Source organism: Phaseolus vulgaris, chromosome 7 (assembly GCF_000499845.2).
Source record: "Phaseolus vulgaris cultivar G19833 chromosome 7, P. vulgaris v2.0, whole genome shotgun sequence".
Taxonomy (NCBI): domain Eukaryota; kingdom Viridiplantae; phylum Streptophyta; class Magnoliopsida; order Fabales; family Fabaceae; genus Phaseolus; species Phaseolus vulgaris.
Window position 1 is genome coordinate 3,300,928 of NC_023753.2, and position 21,772 is coordinate 3,322,699.

At 33.2% G+C, this 21,772-nt stretch overlaps 2 protein-coding genes across 2 annotated transcripts; one reads left to right on the forward strand and one right to left on the reverse strand.

The window, feature by feature from the left end:
• Positions 1-1,495: 1,495 nt before the first annotated feature.
• LOC137830644 (protein TIC 21, chloroplastic) lies at positions 1,496-4,084 on the reverse strand. The gene is made up of 4 exons (XM_068638102.1): positions 3,721-4,084; positions 3,377-3,634; positions 3,008-3,211; positions 1,496-2,108 (listed from the first exon to the last, which is right to left on the reverse strand). Exons 1-4 carry the CDS (start codon positions 3,994-3,996, stop codon positions 1,995-1,997), a joined length of 852 nt encoding a protein of 283 aa, XP_068494203.1. The 5' UTR covers positions 3,997-4,084; the 3' UTR covers positions 1,496-1,994.
• A 6,884-nt stretch (positions 4,085-10,968) lies between these two features.
• On the forward strand, positions 10,969-20,246 carry LOC137827970 (receptor protein kinase-like protein At4g34220). The gene is made up of 4 exons (XM_068634356.1): positions 10,969-13,234; positions 13,421-14,085; positions 19,167-19,730; positions 19,845-20,246. The coding sequence occupies exons 1-4, from the start codon at positions 11,545-11,547 to the stop codon at positions 20,064-20,066; spliced, it is 3,141 nt and encodes a 1,046-aa protein (XP_068490457.1). The 5' UTR covers positions 10,969-11,544; the 3' UTR covers positions 20,067-20,246.
• The last annotated feature ends 1,526 nt before the right edge of the window (positions 20,247-21,772 follow it).

The window sequence follows — 21,772 nt, forward strand, 5'->3', positions numbered from 1 at the left end:
CAACACATCACACAATTTACTTGTAACGAAGGAATGAGAGTTTAGATCTAGTAAAGAAGCCACCTTTCACCTGTTAAGCAACTTCTCTTCATTATTCATAAGTTTTATAATAAAATTTGTAAATATAAACTTAAAAGAAACTTAAAAAGTGAGTCATTTTTGTAAATTTAATTAAATGTCTAGGTAAGCATTTATAGAATAAATGAGTCCTGAACTAAAAGTTAGGTTTATCTTATGAAAATATATATTTTATTTATTTAAGTGAATCAAATTTGAAACTTGAATTTGTCTTTATTAAAAAAATAAAGTCGGTTTACTGTTTGACTAATTTTCCTTATAAAAAATCTTTCTGAATAAAATTGTATTTATTAATTTAGTATTTTTTTATAACAATGGTTTTGAGATATTATTGATCGTCAGATATAATAATACTTTAAAAAAAATTGGTGTGTTATATCGATATTCTTTCACAACAAATATGTTAAAAACTAAAGTAAAGTAAAATGATTATTAAAATATACTTTTTGTATTCATACGAGTAGATTAAAACGTTGCTGAAAAAAACAGTATATCTATTTTGACAATTTATGATCATAATTTTAATATCATTCTTAAAAATTGAAAGCAAAATTGAATTTAAGAGTACTTGTTTATTTAAAATAAACGAGCCGAATAGCATCTTCCTCCCATTTTGTTTCTATTATAGATCCTGAAAAGAAGATGAGGAACAGTGAAGAATGAACTTCTTAAGAACTTTCTTCAACTGCTTCTGCATCGGTACAAAGAAAGTCCAAAGTTATTTAAAAACACTTTTTTGTTCCAATCAAACTACATTTACAATGCACACGAAACAAATTATCTTCCAAACACGCGTTTTGGTTTAGCTATGTATTTTTTTAAAAATAACTGTTGAACTACTCTGATTGCTTCTGCATTTCCACCCGAACTACAAATATTTCTAACGAAGTTATTCCATGTTTGGAAGTGAATACTCTAAAAAGTAATCATCGTGCTCTTAATTTGGAATGCTATTTATTATTAGATCAAAGAAAGTTTTCCTGGTACTAAAAGGAACAAGGTATCCTCGTAAAAGAAGTATCAAACTACATACAAGCGTAGTCTGTATGTATCAAATATCGTCTTCATTAAGATTCATAAGCTTTCCTTAAATTTCTACCCTTTCTTTATGGTTAAAGGTATAGTTAGAACATGAAAAATTATGAATTCGATTCAAGTTCTTGCTACTCCAATTTAACGATCCCTATGTTCATAATCTTTCATACTTTTAACATGAAGTTCCTGTTTTTATTCTTTATTTTCTCTTAATCTGAAGATTCTAATAGGTAACTCAATTTTATAGTAACAGTTAATTTGATCAGAAGTGAAACAAGGAAATAGGATAGTTCCGTACATAGTTCTTAATTCTTAGCTGAGAGTATTTACGTGAATCAGATGCGTAGTAAACCAAAACCTACTTTTATGTGAATCCTGCGCATGAACCAAAACTGTACGAGATTGTGATGCATACATAATAGAGAGTGATACAAGTACAAAATCATGGGCAAAACGTAACTCTATAACAAGGACAAAAACTTAGCACCATACTGTCAAACAAGCTAAAGAATTCCATGACAGATCTAATATACAATAATTTCAGAGTTGAATTTCGAAATGTCTCCTATTGGATCTTACCGTAGACAAGCTATGAACGTAAGTGATGACTCCAAAGCTGTAGAGTGCAGACAATACGATCGACTCCCGCCATTGTAATAATCTGCCCAAGGATCTTCATTTGTTGAGGCATTATCATGCTTATTAGCAACATTTGCACGGGTTCTTTTAAAATCGGAAATACGCAATTTGGGGAATTGCCTAGGAACAGGACTTTAAAATGCTGTATCAGAAAAACTGGAACACAATTTCATTAAGCAAACAACCAGCAGAAATGAGGGACAATTTTGGGTGTGATTTCATAATACTAGTCTCGAGGCACATTATGCAAACTTCGGAAATGGAGTCGCTTCTGAAGGTGGTAACGTGACTGATCGCAACAACTCCAGTGAGAAAACAAGCCCAAGGAAATGTGAAAGAATAGTGTTCGCCGATGCCTGCAAAAAGAAACATGATAATGTTTAAAAGTGTTACTCATTTCTTGATGAGTAGCACCAAAAAGTCAAACATTGAGCTACTGCCGAAGACCATATGTTGTACACAATACAATAAAAATGTTTCACAATTTTGTTTTGTTTTAATGGAAATATTCACTATGATCAATTATTACAAAAAGTAGCAAGTATACTAGTAAAATCTTGAAAACAGTAAATATTAACATCACATTCTCTTCTCTATTACACTCTTTTCAATAAATCTTCACTACTCCATAAAATTCATATGGGACCCACTAAAAAACAATATTTCCAATTTGTCTCCTCTAAAATAAGGGGTGCAATTAAGAGATGAAAGTGAAGAGCAGTTATAATTTATAAGCATGGACTGGAAATCCGAGGGAGTAAAAAAATTTAACAATTTTATAGTTTGATATGCTTAATGCGTATATTTTATCACAACCTACATAACTCTTGACTGCACTCTCACTTTAGGGGACTCATTCAGTTCATACACTCTTAAATGTGAGGAGGTTTTTTACATAATAAGAGTTCAATTGTTTCTGTTTTCAATTCTACTGAAAGTTAAGCTCCACCAATCCAAACTTCATCCTCGAATAACAGGACTCAAGACATGTCCCCAATTTATTGTTTACATATTTGGTTCATATGACAAAAAAGATGGTCATAACGGGGGCTATAAGAAGATAAAGACCCGGCTTTCATCTGAATGATAGGCTTTTTAATAACATAATTAACAACTATACAGGTCAAACGGGAAACTAGTGAGAATAACGCTGATAAAAACAAGAGCTGGTCTATAATAAAAGAACCTGGCTCCAGCACAAACCTGCGATAAAAAATTAATCTGCAACAGGGAAACTTGTATATTAAGGACATACCTGCACCAAAAATACATCCAATGCGAGAACTGGGCTGTTACCAGGGGAAATTCCCTGATAATACGGGTTTGCCGAGGTAGTGAGAGCCTTAGCAACCAACAAGCCAACCGTGGCTTGCATCCCAAGAATAGCAGCTCCCATCCCCAACAGGTTCATTACTATACCATTTTTCAAGCCTTTCACTACATCAGCACGAGGGGGTGCCTGAAAACACAAGTAAAGGGGAAAGCTAAGCTACCTCATCAAAATTCACTTAATAGATACAAACGATGATTTCACATTAATATAACTAAGTAAATGCAGTTCCAACTTGCAATAGTTAACCTCATTCAGAACCCTAAGCAAATTCAAATGCACACAAACACACACCTTGGTGGGGTCATTTGCAGTTTTTCGAAGCTTCTCCGAGAGGCGAATGTAACCAAAGGACCAAAACACAGAAATGAAGGCAGCCACTATTCCACCCGCCGTGGCATAAAATGTGGCCGGAGATGTCACTTTTCCGGTAATGATAACGGAGAATGAGAGTATGACGGCAGCCACAACGGTGCACACTAGCTGACCCCAAAACCCTAAGTTACCCAAACGCTTGAAATACCTCGCTGTATTCTCCAATCTCTTCGCCACCTGTACCACAACAATTCCACCTTCAGGAACCCTAGAAATGCAATTCGAGTTCGCAATTGAAAAATCCAAAAACCACTGGACAGTACCTGCTCGAGTTTTGCCTTCTCTGATTCGTCATTCGAGGGAGTGAAAGCCTTAGATACTTGAGAAGAAGCGCTTGCGGTGAAGGGAAACTTCCATGGTTGACGAGAGATGGAGGAACCGAAAGAGGAAGAAGAACGAGCCAAATTGAGAGGCAGTGAGGGCAGGGAATTCGGCCGCAGAAATGGTTGAGAGGGACGAGGGGCGGCGACAGCAGAGGTTGACAGTGGAACCGCCGTAAAACTGCCGGCGCGTGTTGCCGGCAGAAGTAGCGTTTGCATTGCTGCTGGTGATGAAGGAAGAGGAGAGTCTCCGTTCGCCTTTTATGATCTTTTCCTTTTCTGTCTTTTTTACTTTTCTTTATTCGGTAATCCCAGGCTTTCGAATTTTGTTATAAGAGGGCCCACATTTTGTTGGGCTTGAGCTTCTTTATTGATCCATTTCCGCTTTCCAATTGGGCCATTTAACTGGATCACTGATCACGGTGTTAGCAAAAGTTTGGCTGTTGCTTTCTGCACCCAATACTTTTTCATCCCACCACATAATTTAACAAAATATTACAGTCTTTCATACTATTTCTGGAAAGATATGTTAAATGAACCTTTTAGATTATGTGATTTAGAAAATAAAATTGTATTCTAGTATATTATTTACAAGCTAGATTCAAATTCATATTAATAATTTTTTTTAATTCATACAATGAGAATATATAGTCATTAAACTTCTATTTAATATTATCATTATTTTTTTTATGATATACGTTTTCATGAATCAACTATCTTAATCTGTTGTATTCTGTCCTCTCTTTTTTAATACATGAACAAAATGAACGTTTAAAATTTCATATAAGAGAAGTGCTACCAAATTTGTTTTAATACAATTCTCTTTGTTTAGTTAAAATGTATTTAAAATTGCAAAAATCACGAATAAGACTTATCAAATAAGAGATGTAATTTTACATTTTTGTTTCTTGCTTTTAATCAATAATAAATAATGTATTTAAACAAATATTCATCCAGGATAAAAGTAGTTTATTCTAATACAGTTTCAGCCATTAGCTGGATGAAAAAATAATGAAAACTAGACATTGAATCAATTTGATGTGGTCCAATAAACGGCCCGATAGCGGGTGACACGATAGGTCCAACAAACACTAAAATAAGATAGAAATGATTCTGATACCATATTACGAAGTGAACTTTAAACTTAATTAAACTCTATAAAGTCAGTTCATAACATTGAGGTTTACATCCACTTATATGTAATGAAATGTTCTCATCTCTAATCGATATCTAGTTTATGTGGGATCTGCAACAGATGTCACCAGTTGAGTATAGTTTATGATCTTGAAGGCTGAAATTGTATTAGCCTTCAATAGTTTTTACATGAAAAATATTATTAGATAATAATTAAAGGAGGCGAAGACACAGTGGAAGGAATGACGAAGTCGAATTTTGGTCTCTTTTTCTGTTTGCATTTTTGGTTTGGTCATAATTAGGAAAACATGTGATGAGGCAATATTGTCATTATCGACAACCTTGGGTGATAAGAAAAAGTGGTCACATGTGTGTCTGGTAGTTTATTGAGCTCGCAACGGGTAGTGCTGAGAAAACAACAAAAAGAAACAAAATGCATCATAACCACTGAAAGAAAGAGAAAGACAGCCTCGGCTAAAAGGAAAAGTGAAAGAGGAAGTGGATTCAAAGGTGGATACGCTCAGCCATCCTCCCTTCAAACAACTACCAACATACTTCATTACAAAACCAAACACTTTAGACAACTTTAACCAAAGCTCGGTTTTCGAATTTTATTGCATCACCATCTCTATCTTATTTTCTTATATCTTATTTTCTTATATCTTATTTTCTTATGTTACAAGTAACTAACAAGAGGACATATTGCTTTAACATTCAAAGATTTAATATAAATTAAAAATAAAAATATTTCATAATATAAACGATAATATAAACGAGTATAAATTTTATTTTACGAATTAATTTTGTAAAATTAAGATATAAAAGTTATTTATAATTTATCTTAATTAAATATAATATTTTTTTCATTTTTCTTGATATAACTTATGATTATATCTAGGGTAAATATAAGACTATAGTTTAAATATAATTATATGTAAAAAAAAAATCAAACTTTTCATCGATTAAAAATTAAGCTAAACTTAGTCAACTTTTTAATTTTTAGTGTACAAAATCTATTATAACCAAAATTTATTTTATTTGTTATCTGATGAGATATTTATACTTTTTTTAATCAATAAAAAATAAATAAAATAAATTGAGTGCCTCAAATCTTGAGTTTGATCACTGCTGCAAATCAAAATTCAAGACAAATAGTGTAGTGTGTGAATCTTACAAGAAAACAATATATAAGATGAAAAGAAATTGTCCACTTTTTTCCACATAAACACAGTCCACAAGAAGGATTGAAGCTTTTCAGAAACTAATTCCTTTGGAATCTACTCTGGGACCATATATTGTAGGGTCCTGTTATCAGAAGTTTTGGAGCAGGATTCAATTCTTTTGTCTTCCATTGCATGAGTTTTATCAATCACCCTCAAAGAAACTTTTGCAACATATACAAAATAATGTTTGTGAACAAAAAGAAATTTTTTCAAAAGTATCACTACTTCAGATTTTGTTTCCCAAAGCATATTATTCATATAATTTACTTAAATAGCACTGTTTTATAACTGAATTATAACCTTCATTTTAATACCTCACTAAAAAAATACGTCAGTAAACCAAATCCTGATATAATTCTTCAATTTATAAAAAAGCTGAACTTGTAAAAAAGTTTAAAAAATAATAATTAAAAATATAATAATAAAAATAATTAATATTTTACAACTTTGAAAAACTAATTGAGAATTTGGTTCTTAGAAAATGGAAATATAATCTAACTGAATTCTAAAGAATAAATAATGTTATTTAGATAAATATTATGAATAATAGTTTCTGATTTACTTCTCCTATTTCGAAGTTCCAACAAAAAAGAGTGAAATCAAGCTCCTCATCAACTTTTTATCGTCATAGATTAAAATTTCATAAGAGATAAACTTATTCGGAAAGGACAAAGGCATTTTCATTTTACAAGTTGGAAAGGACCAATGGATAACTACATAAAGTAATATTTAATTAACCATTTAAATATTTAATTAGTTCCTACTTGTAATTAATTATTATTCATTATAAAGAGGTGTTCTTAAATTTTGTCATTATATAGCTCAGACTCATTTCTTTACTTGTGACCCTGATAATTTTATACTCAATACATTTTTACATCCACGTTACATTCCCTATTTTATCTTTTATCTTTTGTTTCCTTTTCCAAATACAAAATTCATTTTTAATGATCATATTATTTCTAAAAATGGGTTGTCAAAGTGGTTGATAGAGTGTGCAAATATTATTTATCTTGCTACTTGTTTGCAAAATTCTTTAGATGAGTTATTCATTTATCTTGAAAAGATAAACTATCTAATTTAAATAATGTTTCTAAAAATTGTTGAGTCAAACCAATTTCACATTTTTCTGAAATACTACACTCCTCTTAAAGTAAGATTGGAGGAGGGATCATGTATCCTTCCCTCTCAATGAGGCTCACCAGGAAACCGCAAAAAAGATTATCGTCTCTCATAGACCGAGAACCTCACCCCAATATAGTGACCCGAGCTTAGGAGTTAGAAAGTTCCACGATCGGGTCTCAACTAAACACTTCAACCAATACATCAATGATCATATGAGACATAAGAAGACACTCATTTATTGATGGTATAATGGACGTTGTGCTTCCACTCAGCTTAAAAGGATTGACAATCAATTGATCTGATGGATAGAAAGATTTGGATCAACACATCATTGTCTACATCAGATAGATGAGCTTGTATACCACATATGACATTGTTCTGTGTCGCATCGTTCCTACATCGTTGAAAGAGGGAGCATTAGGTTGGTTCACATGGCTTTTGCCCCTCTCGATTAATTGATTTGACACCTTGGAGACCAAAATTGGCACACAATTTGCAACAAGCAAACCACACCATTTAATATCCATCGTGTTACTAAACATTAAACGAGAGAAGGAAAAGTCATTCCAGAAATTGTAAATCTTCAAGATAGAATTCCAACCATATGATGACGAAATTGCGGGGTTCTTGGGGGGAAAGGGTGAAAACTATAGAGGTTGCATAAACTTGTATACGAACTTCGACAAAGGAAGCCTTAAAAGTAGGACCATCAAGATTCGATATCTACTTGTCAACGTCAATACTTCCTATAACATCCTCTTAGGAGTGATAGTGTTCATGCCTCACTTGGTGATGAAGTTCTCATCAACATCATGGAACATCATGATCGTTCATGTAGATCAAAGAATAGCAAGAGAATGTTGTGTGACAAGCCTAAGGATTGAGCTCATGACCTCGTACCAAAAGCAACCACAATTGTGAAGGGACAACATGGTTATCATGACCGACCTTAATCCGTGAATAAACAATATTCTAGTAGACTCGAACAAAGACACCACACATTTGCAAATTCATGACAATGCACCAAAATTGAAACTTCCTTGACTAGCTCTGAAGCTGAGGAGATATCTCGAGTACTCATCAATAATGTAGATTTATTTGCATGGACCATAACAAGATCTTGGGCTTTTCCCGAAGCATAACTTGACATACCCTTGTTTTGGAGGTTGAACTCATCAAATCCTCTGTTAAGTACCCATCCAAAGAAGTTGACACACTTGAGGAGGAGAACATCACTAACCTCAGAAAATAAACTTTTTTGCACCTAGCTACTTCTCGGATTGATTATAAGAATGGATGGTCCCAACAAAAGGATACACTCTATTATAGAAATTAAAAGGCAGGCAACCCATAAGACGATTCTCTCCCCAACCATTAGATCTTTCCACATCCAACAATCACAAGGATTCTAAACACATATCACAAGTGATGACGTTTCAATATCCATCTGGTCCATACCAAGATTCTTGTAGACTTTTCGGGACACATCCCTCGAGCCTATGGGACTAGTGAGTAGTATTTAGTTCAGTTTATCTCAACCAAGCGGCAAAACACTTATCAATGAAATAAGTAAAAAAATTTACAAATAAAACTCTCCAAAACAGTTCTCGAGTCTAGGGTCAAATGTACCATATATGGTTGAAACTACATGAATGAAACTAGACAATTGAGATCACTCCAACACATCTAGCCGATGATAATAGAGTTAACTAAAATAGCCTTGAAAGTAACACAAAAAAACACCTAAGAAAACCAAAAAGACAAAATAATTAATAACAACACTAACCGATCATACTGTCAAAACTAATGCAAGGATAATTATAATATTCGTAATTATAATATTCATATTGATAAAGACTCATTCATATAAAGATCCAATACAAATTTATACAAATTTATAAATAGATTGGCTTAAGAAATATAAAATATCGCTCCCAACTACCAAAACTAAGTTGATTATTGAAAAATCTTTTACAATTACTACCTCCTTCGTTCCAAACCTCAGAAAACAATTGTGGAATGAAGCGACGAGATGATCCTCTGGACTCATTTTGTATTATTTAAAACCGCTTGCTCGTAATCTTGGACTGTGTTAATCTCAAATGGACGTGAAGTCTCACGTGAAAGTTTTGCCCCTTTCCACAAACTACTGACATACTCATGAATAAAGTATATACATAATTACATAAATTCAGACTTTACATACATAAAAAATGTAAATATGTGCGTTGTGTTAAAATATAACCTCGTGACTTAGATTAAAATAAGGATACTTGGGGATTTGGATTTTCTATATGCTTCCCTGATGAAAAAAAAAAAAACAGCATTCTTAACAAGTGGTTATAGACTGCAATAATTAATGACTTTTAAGGTTGGAATTAGGATTAAACACGACATGCTTTTTGAGGCCTTCTGTGTCCATTATTTAAGAAAATGATGGTGACACGGGCAGTTGCAATGAGTTTGATTGGTATTGAAATTGCAACTTGTGAAGTCACAGAAACACCTTCCCAATTACTATTGCTATGAATGACCCTTAATTGCACAATGAATGGCGATTGGTAATATCAGAAACTTAAAATAATTTTTCTCTCTGTTGGTATCATGAATCAGATGTTGTCTGATGAGTCAAATGTTGCTTCCTGTGATGGCTTGTCTGATGAATCAAATAATGTTTCATCTCATGGCTTCTTTTGTGGATCGTGTTGCTGTTTCTTTTTCTGATTCAGTAATTGTTTTTAGTTTTGCTCTTTCCTTCTTGTATACAAGCCATAACTAAGAGATAGTGATCAATCATATAATTTCCTTAGTTTTCTCTTATTCATGCCTTTACTCGATTATTGCTGGATGTGGAAATAAATCTTAAGATGTTTTGCGCTCCAAATAGTTTATGCCCGTGACTCCTTGTTCTGTTACTAAACAGTACGTATCAAATCAAAAAGCACAAGTGTCCAAATTGTTACCAGTGACTTCAATAGATAATGAACATATAAAAATGATTTGTAATCACTAACTACCACTGATAATTTGACACCACTTCACCATCAGTGTCCCAATCCTTCAATTGTTTTTGACCATGATAGAAACCAATCGTAGGTGGTACCTAACCCAACGTAGATAGGCCAAAAACCAACCCAAAAAGGAAGAGCATCCCGGCCCTTAAGGTCCCATGGCCTCAACATATTGTCTCATTGCATTTTCATAAGGAATTCCAGTAAAAACTATATGCTACCATCTCAAGTCTCTATTTTTGTTCTTATTTAAGAATTTTTAGTTTAAACTGTCATCATTATTAATTTTATTAACAAAGATGAAAAGATATTTCAAGTAAAAAATACTTAAAAGTAAGGAGCAACAATAGACATCTTGGAGTGAAACTAGACATACCCGAAATTCCTCTGTGATATCCATGTTGCCATGAATTGCATTCTGCTTGTCATTGAAACACCATAACTGTTTTAACTCTTGTCTGTCAGCAATTTATTGTAGAAATGAGAGATAGAACTACCTCCTGCTGTCTTTTTATTTAAGTATCAATGGAATTCCTAAATATTGGTTTATATTATTCCTACAGGCTGTAAAATCCATGTCAAAACAATTTGCATATATGTCAAAACAAAAGATGGTGTAAAAAAATGCACTACAGTCACCATTCCAGAAATTTCATTTTTTTGACCCATATCCACAGAACACTGAATTCACGGGGGTGGTGGTGGAATATACAGATACTCTGCTACATGTTATGGCGTCCAACTCACCCCAGTGTCCTGTAGCAACAGTTAGATTCCTTTCACTTCTATTTGCCAATTATGTGTAAAGAAATTTTTGTTTTTTCATTTTTTTGTTTTGACAGAGAGAGCAGGCACAGCAGTCCCATATAACTCACTTTTATTATATTTCCTTCAGTTTGGTTTAGTTCACTTCTTCTTTATCAACTGCATAAAGAAGGAGAATTATCTTTTCTTTCTGCTACCACTTTCTCTCTACAACTCAACCCAATTCTTCCTTGCTTTTCTCAGTACCCTCGTTTAATCATTTTTCGTCCTCTCACTTACAGCCTGTTTGTCTGCCACGCTCTAACACACTTCCTAGCTACTCCCCAAACTTCTTCCACCAATACTCCAACCCCCCAAGCACCAAACCGATCAAAAGATTTGGTGAACAAAACAAACAAGTTGTAGTTGGTAACCATATCCTTTCACTGTTTGTCTCTTCCCTTCATCCTAGCCCTTTTTCTACTCCATGAACTTGTAGTTCCGAATATGTTACGTCACTCAAGGGAATCATGAGCCTTAATTCTCAGAATCTCCATTTGTGGTGGAGACTCTCATCCTTTCTTCTTCTACTTCTTCAATCTGTTACATCTCAGTCAGTTACATCTCTCAGCTCTGACGGGATCCTCTTGCTAAAATTCAAATACTCCATCCTCAGCGACCCTTTGTCGGTCTTAGAGAGCTGGAGCTACGATGATGCAACACCATGTTCATGGTATGGTGTTACATGCGACGAAATTGGAGCCCCCGGTACCCCTTATTTGTTCAGAGTAACCAGTTTGAGACTTCCCAATAGCCAACTTTTGGGTTCCATCTCTGAAGACTTGGGCTTGATTCAATACCTTCGCCACATCGATCTCTCCAACAATTTCCTTAATGGCTCTCTACCCAACACTATCTTCAACTCTTCCCTGCTTCAAGTACTTTCCCTCTCAAACAATGTTATCTCGGGTGAACTACCTGAGCTGGTTGGTAAACTGACAAACCTTAAACTTCTTAATCTCTCTGACAATGCCTTTGTCGGGTCGATCCCAGAAAACCTGACTACTCTACCAAACTTAACCGTTGTTTCTCTGAAGAGTAACTACTTTTCTGGTAGTGTCCCAACCGGGTTCAAATACGTGGAGATTCTGGATCTGTCCTCCAATTTGTTCAACGGTTCTTTGCCAGAAGACTTTGGCGGCGAAAGCTTACGCTACTTGAACCTCTCTTACAACAAGATTTCGGGAACAATTCCTCCATCATTCGCGAAACAGATTCCTGGAAACACCACAGTGGACCTCTCATTCAACAATCTGACAGGGCCAATACCAGAGTCTTTGGCTTTGCTCCACCAGAAGACAGAGTTTCTATCGGGAAATGCTGATCTTTGCGGTAAGCCTCTGAAGATTCTGTGCACCGTTCCCTCTACTGAGTCCATGGCTCCGCCCAACGTCACCACATCTTCACCAGCCATTGCTGCCATACCGAAAATTGACTCAAACCCTTCAACAAACACAACGGGAACCACCGCCAGTTCTCGTAGTGTATCACCGAGTGGCCTAAAACCTGCCACCATAGCAGCAATTGTGGTAGGAGACTTGGCTGGCATGGCCCTTTTGGCCCTCGTCATTCTCTTCGTCTACCAACAGAAAAAGAAAAGATATTCGGATCCACATCCAAATTCAAAAGACACCAATGCTGCTTCTGGTAGCAACTCAGAAAAGAAAGACGAAACTGTTTCAAGACAAGATGCAGAAGCAAGAACAGTTACTCCTTCGCTTCCTTGTTCCTGCTTAAAAATCAAAGAAGAAGAAACTTCAGAAGCAACTAGCTCCGACAGTGACCGGGAGAGCAACACCGCAGTGGACATCATGGCAGCACAAAACGGGAGCCTTCCGAAACAAGGCACTCTTGTAACCGTTGACGGGGAAACAAATCTGGAGCTCGAGACTCTGCTCAAGGCTTCAGCGTATATTCTGGGAAACAGCCTCGTCAGCATTGTCTACAAGGCAGTGCTAGAGGACGGGAGAGCCTTTGCTGTTAGAAGGATCGGTGAGTGTGGGATTGAGAGAAGGAAGGACTTTGAGAACCAAGTGCGTGCCATTGCAAAGCTTCGCCATCCCAATTTGGTTAAGGTTCGCGCCTTCTGCTGGGGTCGAGATGACAAACTCCTAATATGTGACTATCTCCCCAATGGCAGCCTCGCCACCACTGATCACAGTAAGTTCACTCTCCACCTTAATCACTATCACATCAAATATCATTCATCTTCATCTCTTAAACAGTTCATTAGGTGAAACTGATTACAAATTAAAGTGAGAGTTTGACTTTATGAACATACATGTTTAATGATGTCGAATTATGTTGTTTGGTTTTGTCATTGAAGAGAGTGTCATTATGGTTTAGGAAAAGCAGGTTCGTCCCCTTTGAACTTGTCCTTGGAGATTCGGTTTAAGATAGCGAAAGGGGTGGCACGAGGTTTGGTCTTCCTTCACGAGAAGAAACACGTGCATGGCAATGTTAAACCGAGCAACATCCTGCTAAACTCAGAAATGGAAGCCATCATCAGCGATTTTGGGCTGGACCGGCTCCTCCTGAACGATGTGACCCACAGAGGAAACGGTTCGGGTAGACAATTAATGGCGAGCCAGAGAAGCCAGCAAGAGGTGGCATTTGGGTCAAGTCCCTTCGCAGCAATGGGATCATCGTCGAGTGGTGCGGGCCACATAATGCCGTATCAAGCCCCAGAGGCAATTGAGAACATAAAACCCAGTCAGAAATGGGACGTGTACTCTTTTGGAATGGTGGTGCTGGAGCTTCTAACAGGGAGGGTTTTCCAGGAGCGGGAGTTGGAGCAGTGGAACGAACCGGGTTCGGTGGAGGAGGAAAAAAACCGGGTGTTGAGAATGGTTGACGTAGCAGTAAAATCTGAAATAGAAGGGAGGGAGAATGTGGTAGTGGCATGGTTGAAGTTGGGGCTTAGCTGTGTTTCTCATGCCCCACAAAAGAGACCCTCCATGAAAGAGGCACTACAAATCTTAGACAAGATCCCTGCACCTGCTCCACTCAATTAATCCCACACCTAGATCAAGGTGTTTCTTTTTCCTTTTCCATCTTTTCTTCACTTCAATTCGCTTCAACAGAGGAAAATATTAGAAACAAGTGTTTGTTTATGCAAGGTGACAATCATTGTAACTTTCACTAATCACCACTCAAACCAATTCTTGTCTCATGCTGCATTTTTGCTCACGGGCATGGCCATGCATGTGCACTAGTTTTTCCTTTTCAGTCTTCACGCGCGGCTGTACGATAAAACAACATTAAAAAACAAGTTACATTATATTGTGATTAAGATACTAAGACAAAGATGTTTCCTTGTCTCACTCCATATTTTCATATAAATTTATTTTTTATTATATATATTTATTTTTAAACATGTCACATAAAAAATTTAATATAACTTCAAGAATTGTCTAAGCATATTTTTTTTTCAAGATAAAAAATAGTAGGTGTGAATGAGCTCATACCAACTCTTCGGATTAAACTAAAATAAAAGTTTGGTGAATATTACTATATTGAGAAAAGTTCAAAAAAATATTAAATTGAATTGAATTATAAATTATCGAAACAGGTCTAAGTTACTGACTCACCTATACATATAAAAAAACATTTTGTTAAAGAAAATGACGGTAAGGAATATTTGTTTTTATAAATTTAATTTGACTAAACGCATGTTAAAGGGCACAGGTGGAGCACGTGCTTACTGGTTTTAATTTGTCAGTAGTTTAACGACAATGCATGTGAAGGATGTGATTTGGTGTGTAGGATAAGAAAAAAAAAAGTAGTGTGAGTTCAGTCGAAATTGGTGTAGTTCTATTTTTGTTTCTAGATGAAACCTAAAATGGTGTAGCTCTATTTTTCACACCATGGCCAACTCTTTGGTCTCATATTCCAGCAATTTAATTCTTGAAGAATTTGAAAATTTGAAAAAAATTAATTATCCATCTTTTTCATATTTTTTATATAAAAAAAACTGGTGAGAAAGAGAAAATAAGTCTCAGAAAAATACAGAAAAAATAAATATATATTCAAAGTGTGATATTAGAAATCCTAATGAAAGATTAGAGAAACATTGTATTTATCATTGTTATCTGAAATTGGTGTTATCCACATAGAGTAAGAAAAATAAATATTGTAATCATATTTCTATAATAGAGACATTTTATTTTACTAAGTTTTACTTCTAAGAGGTTTTTCATATTAAAAATTCTTGTTCTATTTTACTCTATTTTTTATATTACTGATTTCATAAGTGTCTATTTTCTATCTACACCAAAAGTTTAATATATTAATTAAACTATTGTATTGAACTCTTTCATATATAATTAAAAATTAAAAAGCCAATATTTTGTTAATAGTTAACACGGGGACAACCAATTCTTTTATTTGGCAACAAAATAACACAAATCTAAACCCAGGTCTATTACCGACAGAACCAAACTCCCTCCATAATATGTATTCCATCATTGCTATCTAGGTGTGGCCCCTTTATAAATTTATTCATAAATAAAAACATATATGTATGCATAAATATGGTTATACATTTATTACCTTTTCTATATACACGAGTGTCTTTAAAATTCACTCGATAACACAAACTAAGATATTGAACCATATTTCTCTTATCTTCTATAAAAAAAATACATAACTTTAGTGAAACTCTCCATAAATATTAAATCATATTCCTATAAAAGATCATTCAATCCTCTAACTTGTATTTGCTAAATACCTAAAATAGTCATCAGTTCAAAATATAAAGATTATGATATTTCATTATAAATTGGAAAAGCCCTATGGAAAATACCAATACAATTTTTTTTCTAATAATGTAATTTAGTTTTGAATTTCAAGAAATGAACAAATTAAAATTTTATTATGGGACAAATTTACGTGAAGAATACGATTTAATTTTGAAGAAATTGTATTAGATATGGGTGATTTTGAAAAAAATTCAAAGATCTTGAAATACGATTTCTATGTAAATTTTCTTGCCATCATATTTGAAAAAGAAAATCATACATAAAAAATGATTTTAATTAGTATAAAAAATATAAATTAAGTGAAATCCTAAACTTGTATATACGATTTTAATAAGTATAAAAAATATTAAAGTATGTTGAAATCTTTTAGTTGCAATACCATTTTAATACTTATAAAAAATGATTTCTTAAGTCAGTGGTTTTTTTTTATTTTTTTAAGAAAAAAAACTTGTTATTTTTTTAATTTATTTTTGAATGATAGAATAATTTAAGAAATATTTAGTTATGTTATTTTGATGGAAAAAAATGCAAGAAGATTAATAGCTGCGGTCAAACCATATATTGAATATGTTAAAAATAAAATGGAAACCTTTAAAAAAAATCTAAAACTGAAAATGTTAAAGAGTAAGTTCTGAGATTATAACGTAAAGTGTAAACCATGAAAATCTAAAATTAAGAATAATAAGGAGTAAACCTTGAAATCTGAAATCAAATATAGAATTTCATCATTTTAAAAAATTATATTAAATGTGATTTTATAAGGTAGAATTAGATTATATATATATATATATATATATAAACTGTTATAAATGTTTAGCAACTACCTATTTAAATTATAGAAGAACGAGTATCAATTAATTGAGATTGAAGTTATCAAATTTATACCAACCATATAGGTAGTTGAGGGAAAAAAAAAACAACTCATAGTAAAAAAATTCCACATGCCCTAAAATGTGGATTTTTTTTTAACATAAAACTTGCTATGATTAAAATGTGGATTTTTTTTTAACATAAAACTTGCTATTTAGAGTGTTTGTATTGAGCCTATCGTGTCACTTGTTATCGGACCGTTATCGGATCATCTATAATATATAGTCTCCCACACAAGTTGTCAGTCTCGACGTGAGGGGTGTGTTGAAGATCTCACATCGACTAGAGATTAGAGATTTTATGGAGTTGAGTTAGGTTTAAAATTCCCTTGTAATAGTGATTGTGCTTATTAAATTTTATCTAAAATTGAACTATAATAATATTTTAAATGTTTATTTTGGTTGTAATATGATTATAAAATCATATTAGTGAAAAATTACTCTTAAATCATAATTATTTTTTAGTTCAGTTCCAAAATATGATTTGATTTTAATTTATAACTTCTTAGAAAATCGTCTACATTTTACTTAATAAATCCAACCAAGATAACTACTCAATAATTTACATTATTAACCAAAGATATAATAGTTATAAATAAAAATTATGTCTTGTGAGCAACAACTACAATTTTTTTTTAAGTTTTCAACAACATATCATCCAAGAATGAGAAGCATCACAAATAACTAACTAACTTATCACGAAAATAAAACTTTGAAAACTTAATATGATTAAAATTATTTTAAAGTATACCTCACTTTTAAAAAAACGGTTAAAAGTCCAAAATATAAACAGTGCAGTTTTGATAATATTCTTCTACGTAATCATTATTTTTTATGATTGCAATGTATTTGAATTCTTTTCATTTAGAATCCAACTTTTATTGGGTAAGCTCGTTTGAATGAATTATCAAATAATTTGGTTAAGAATTGAACTACCTGGCCACTAATTTTGAGTTAAGTAATATTATTTTTTGAAAATTCTCTTAGCTTATCCCAACTACCTGTTCTATTAAATTTATCTTGTTCTTTATTTTTTATTTTTTATTTTTACATGCAAAGAGATTTTAATTAATATAACCCTAATTTTTCTCTCCTAGTAGATGCAAAGTTTTCAATATCCCAATGATAAAAATGGTGAATATACTCTATTGTTTTCAAATTCGTCATATACAACAAATCTGCAAAAAAAAAAAAATCCTAATTTTCATTTTCTGGATTCCTGAAAATTTATTTTTCTTCTATTTTTTCTTAATGTTGAACATATATATTAGTTTCAAAATGTAAAATATAGAAATTAATTTTCAGAAAATTTAAAAAAAAAAAGATGCTAACATCTCCTGATCTTTGGTGTTTTATTTTTAGGCAAATTCTTCCTACACCTAATACTTTTGAACATGCACCCATCATAATTTTAAAATTCCAAAAATAATATTTATTCCGAAAATAAAAATCCAAAATTAAAATTAATGCATTATGGAAAAGTAAATATGGAATAGTTTTTTTGTGTTTCCGGAAATAATAATCAAAGTACATTCCAGATAAGAAAATTCAATACAAGAAAAACATGTTTAAGGGTATTTTCGTTTTTTTCACTGGAATGTAGTAATATGGTGCAGGAAGCAATTCCTTATTTTTACTTTTCAAATTTGTTAGATTTCTTAACATCTAAGGCCCAACAATCTTGTAACGTGTTCAGAACATATAAGCCCAATAGAAAAAACAAAGGTGGTTTCAAATCCACAATAACGCTTGTCGATAAAAAAAATTACAATATGGCCTCGGAGAAAAAATAGAAATAAGTGTTACAAAAATAGCCACGATTCATTGTCGCGAAGAAAATCTGTTTTAATTTTCTATTTTTATTTTTTATCGACAAAATATTCGTTTTGTTTTATAATTAAAAAAATGTCGTATTATTTTCAATCTATTTTTTTAAAATTCTATAGAAAATCTATTTCTTATTTTATTTTCTATCCAAATCTTTGAAAGCGTAAAAGAGATTAAAAATTATGAAAAAGTATATCTATCATGTACGATATACGTTTTTTTAAATTAATTTGTTTACATGCATAAATATAAATTAAATATTTCATTTATATTTAACGTCTGTAATAAGAAAATATATTCGTGTATGGATATTTTGAAATTAGCACTGAAAGATAAATAATTAGAAATTAAATTATAAGCAATGAAGGAATAAAGTATTGTAAAATTAAGAATAATAAATTTACAGTCTCTTACGATTGAAAAGTACACAGCAATTTAAAGTGTTTTGAAATGTGTGACAGTGTCACGTTTATCGTACTCTATGACATGTGCGGTAGTTATAGCATTGGGTGAAAGGTGAACCGGTAGATACCTGATTTCATTAATAATTCAGAAAAGGAAAAGATCTTGTTTCCTTCAGAAAAACAACCTCAGCACTCACCAAAGTGTTCCTTTCTCTTCGTCTTGATCCAGTAGAAGAAGAAGTCAATGGAAACCAACACAATACTCCCAAAACCCAAAAGGCAGATCTTCATTCTGTCAGGACAAAGCAACATGGCCGGTCGCGGCGGAGTCGTCAGGGCCGCCGATCGCAATTACTGGAACGGCCTCCTTCCGCCGGAGTGCAGCCCCCACCCGTCCATCCTCCGCCTCTCCGCCAACCTGCAATGGGAACCGGCAAACGAGCCCCTCCACGTCGACATTGACACAGCCAAAGTCTGCGGCGTGGGCCCCGGCATGGCCTTCATCAATGCGCTGCGGCCGCGCGTGGGCGACGAGGTGGGGCTGGTTCCCTGCGCCGTGGGCGGCACCGCCATAAGAGAGTGGGCGCGTGGGGAGAAACTGTACGAGGATATGGTGAAGAGAGCGAAAGAAAGCGTGAAAGAGCAGGAGAATTGCGAGATGAAAGCGTTGTTGTGGTACCAAGGAGAAAGCGACACAGACACTGAGGAAGCAGCTGCAGCTTACAAGGTTAACATGGAGACCTTCATCCACAATGTTCGACAAGACCTCAATTTACCATCACTTCCCATTATTCAGGTTTCCAACATATTCTTCTTCTTTTGGAATTATAAAAAATGAAGTTACGAATAACATATTCAATTAGGGCTTAGGTCTAAATGCAATGATGATGATGATGATATGAGTGTGTAGGTTGCGTTAGGATCAGGATTTGAGTTCATTGAGAAAGTGAGAGAAGCACAAAAAGCGGTGGATCTTCCAAATGTGACTTACGTGGACGCAAAAGGATTGCAATTGAAGGAAGATAATCTTCACTTAACCACCGAGTCTCAAGTTCAGTTGGGTCGCTTGCTTGCTGAGGCTTATCTTACACATTTTCATGCCTCACCTGTTGGAAATGAAACCCAAATTTAACGCCTTTTTTCTAGCTTCAGTGATCAATTATGGTTTCTGTATGTACTATCACTCGTTCTGTGTGTGAGATTGTGTCCAATAACTTGGGTTAAACATATATTGTTCAAGTGACCGTGTGTTATCTTTTGTTGTACGGATCAAAAGTCCATGAGTTTATGATAAGACTCGTTCAACTACTAAGTTTCGATATTAGTATTCGGCACTTCTTAATTCTGAGCACCAACATCTTTATTTAGATTTCATATCCATAATAAATGAACTTCTCCTTGTATAGATTAAAATGACTTAGATAGTATATAAAACTAGATAGTATATAAAACTCAGATAGTAACAATTTTCTTTTATTTCTTGATTATTTTTTTTATTCTTTTCGTATTTGTTTCTTTATTTAGATAAAAGTATCTTTTATTTTTTTTAAAAGACTTATTTATAGTGTCTGGTAAAAGACTATTTGATTCAAGATTCTTATCTGACGCATATTTTCAATGAATCAATGCTAGCTGATTTTTCAGAGTGTCATCCGGATTTGATAAGTTGTGACCTGAATTTGTAGAGAAGTTATCCTGATTTATAAAATGTTTTTTTACTAATCATTCATTTGTCAATTTGTTCTTTATGTGATTGATCACTCGATCAATCAATAATATCAAGTAACATAGCTCATTCGATCTGGAATGTGGTTATCATCAACCAATCAATAATAATGTCAAATGATGTAGATTATTCGATTTCGACCAATACAAAAATATATAAATTTATTTCACTATCTTAAAGGTAAATAAGTATCCTAATGTAATTAAGTCTCCTAATGTAATTTTAAATCAAGAAAAATCTACCTCACAAAGATATATATAGATATGGGTGGAGTCACTTCAAGAGTTGAAAGGGAATATAACATATGAAAGAAACAAAAAGTACAAAGTAAAAAATATTTAAAATTTTGAAAACAATTTATGGAAGGTATGGATTTGTTGATAGATAATTAGATAGGTTTTATATTAAATAAATTGTAAACAAATGTCAAATACTTTGATTCTATCTATTATAATATAAAATAAAGACCATATTTTCAGTGCATTTCACAAGTGTAGATGGTTCCGAAGTCTCTTTCTTGTTGAACAATTCCCTGTTTTTCCATAATCCAGAGTCTAGGTTTCCCTCCTCCAGTTTTAATAATGTACCTGTCTTTGCTTGGTTTTGTTTTGGCCTGTTTGAGTTTGACCATGAACATGCCAATGCCTTGGACCAACTTCAAGCTGGGATTCATGGAATGGAAGTGAATTAGTTAATACCTTCCACTTCCTCTTTTCACATTGTTTTCTTACCATCTTTTGAAAGTTAAAACATGAATAAAGGTAAATCATAGAATAATGTTCTCATACAAATTTTATCATCATTATTTTTACATATATCCATACAATTAAGAAAAAATAGACACTTACATTGATCCATGAGTGATCCTAGAACAATTATTTTATTTCTTTTGTCCCAATCTATCTCTTAACAATTTCGTTCTAATCACAAACTTTCGTGATGATTATCAGTGAGACAACTATTATTTGCAGAGACAAAACCTTATAACCTTTATCTCCCAATCTCCATCAAATGTAGGTTTTTATTAGGTATATCATTATATATATATATTTCTCACTTTAATCAATGGATCATTTATTCTATTATTATTATTAAATCATATTTAAACTCAA

Bases quoted from the DNA above. Each gene is read 5' to 3' on its own strand.
- LOC137830644 (XM_068638102.1), bottom strand. From the start codon at position 3,996: ATGCAAACGCTACTTCTGCCGGCAACACGCGCCGGCAGTTTTACGGCG. The intron at 3,635-3,720 runs GTACTGTCCAGT...GTTGTGGTACAG, and splicing joins AGAAGGCAAAACTCGAGCAG to GTGGCGAAGAGATTGGAGAA. The intron at 3,212-3,376 runs GTGTGTGTTTGT...TTGTGTTTTCAG, and splicing joins CTGCAAATGACCCCACCAAG to GCACCCCCTCGTGCTGATGT.
- LOC137827970 (XM_068634356.1), top strand. From the start codon at position 11,545: ATGAGCCTTAATTCTCAGAATCTCCATTTGTGGTGGAGACTCTCATCC. The intron at 13,235-13,420 runs GTAAGTTCACTC...ATTATGGTTTAG, and splicing joins CCTCGCCACCACTGATCACA to GAAAAGCAGGTTCGTCCCCT. The intron at 14,086-19,166 runs TAATCCCACACC...TTGATCCAGTAG, and splicing joins CTGCACCTGCTCCACTCAAT to AAGAAGAAGTCAATGGAAAC.